Here is a 1,401-nt window from a genome sequence, read left to right on the forward strand (position 1 = left end):
GCAGTGCAAGGAGGGACTTTACATCTGCAGTTAATGTTAGTTATCATTATAGTTACTGTTCGTTACTGTTACAGATACCGTTACTATTATTGTTACAGTTCTAGTTAGTTATACAGTTATAGATATTGTTACAGTTAGTTATTGTTTGTTACAGTTACGTTTTAAGTTATCATTACAGTTATCGTTATTGTTACATTTATCTTTAAAGTTATTATTACAGTTACCGTTATAGTTATTTATTGTTACAGTTATTGTTAGTTATCATTAGTTATTGTTTGTTACAGTTACTGTTGCTGTTCGTTATTGTTGGTTACCATTATAGTTATTGTTACAGTTATAGTTTGTTACTGTTACCTTTAAAGTTATCATTAGTTACAGTTATTGTTACAGTTATCATTATTTATTGTTACAGTTATCTTTAAAGTTATCGTTATTGTTACTGTTCATTACTGTTACAGATACTGTTATAGTTATTGTTAGTTATCATTAGTTAGCATTATTGTTACGGTTCTTTATTTTTACAGTTATCATTATAGTTATTGTTTGTTACAGTTACCTTTAAAGTTATCATTACAGTTACAGCTAGTTATTGTTACAGTTACCATTATTTTTTGTTAGTTATCATTCCAGTTATATCATTAGTTATTGTTTGTTACAGTTATCTTGAAAGTTTTCATCACAATTATCGTTAAAGTTGTTGTTACAGTTAACGAGTTGCAGTCGTATTAACTCTTGTGCTGGAATGAATAGTTTTTGCGTTTGCAGGGATTTGATTTGCTCACCTTTGCTCTGTGCGTTCATTGGCTGGCTGTTGTTGGAGATGTTCGTAACGCCAATCAAAACGTCCTCCAGTCCGTCGCCATCCACGTCCCACAATGCAACAGGAGGGGACGTCACGCCTGAGAGGAAGAGCACATGCTGGTGGTGCTGCAGCTTTATTTCACGGGTTATGCGGTGGAGCGACACTCACCTGCCGTGTCTCCCAGCTCTCTCTCCCACTGTGGCGCCCCCTGCGGGCAGGGAATGAGGAACGCACACAGCAGCACCAGCAGCGCGGCGCAGGACAGCGGCAGCAGGAACACAGCGGTCCGCACCGCCCCACGCACCTGCGCCGCCTTCTCCTCCGCGGCTCCGCCCTGACCCCGCCCAGCCCCCGCCCCCTCTCTCAGCTCCTCCTCCTCCTCATCCAACTCCTCCTCTTCCCTCAGATCGGCCACCGCCGGACTCAGACCGTTACGAGGGTAATTCAGCACCAGATCGTCGTCCTCCGTCTCATCCTCGCTGTCGGCCTGCGTCAGCGGGTCATACTCGCCCAGATCAGAGCCCTTCTTACCTACACACACACACACACTCACTCACTCACACACACACACACACTCTCACACACAGAGACACACACAG

The 1,401-nt window shown here is 42.8% G+C and overlaps 1 protein-coding gene across 1 annotated transcript in view; it reads right to left on the reverse strand.

Moving 5' to 3' along the window:
• The window catches only part of fam234b (family with sequence similarity 234 member B), a 4,312-nt gene that overhangs the window by 2,211 nt on the left and 700 nt on the right, over positions 1-1,401 (reverse strand). The window contains exons 2-3 of the mRNA XM_016261075.1: positions 971-1,333; positions 783-899 (exon numbers count right to left, since the gene is read on the reverse strand). Coding sequence (XP_016116561.1) covers positions 783-899; positions 971-1,333 — 480 coding nt within the window. The remainder of the gene's footprint in view (positions 1-782; positions 900-970; positions 1,334-1,401) is intronic.

This window comes from Sinocyclocheilus grahami, unplaced genomic scaffold (genome assembly GCF_001515645.1).
Source record: "Sinocyclocheilus grahami isolate Dianchi unplaced genomic scaffold, SAMN03320097.WGS_v1.1 scaffold2295.1, whole genome shotgun sequence".
Lineage (NCBI taxonomy): Eukaryota > Metazoa > Chordata > Actinopteri > Cypriniformes > Cyprinidae > Sinocyclocheilus > Sinocyclocheilus grahami.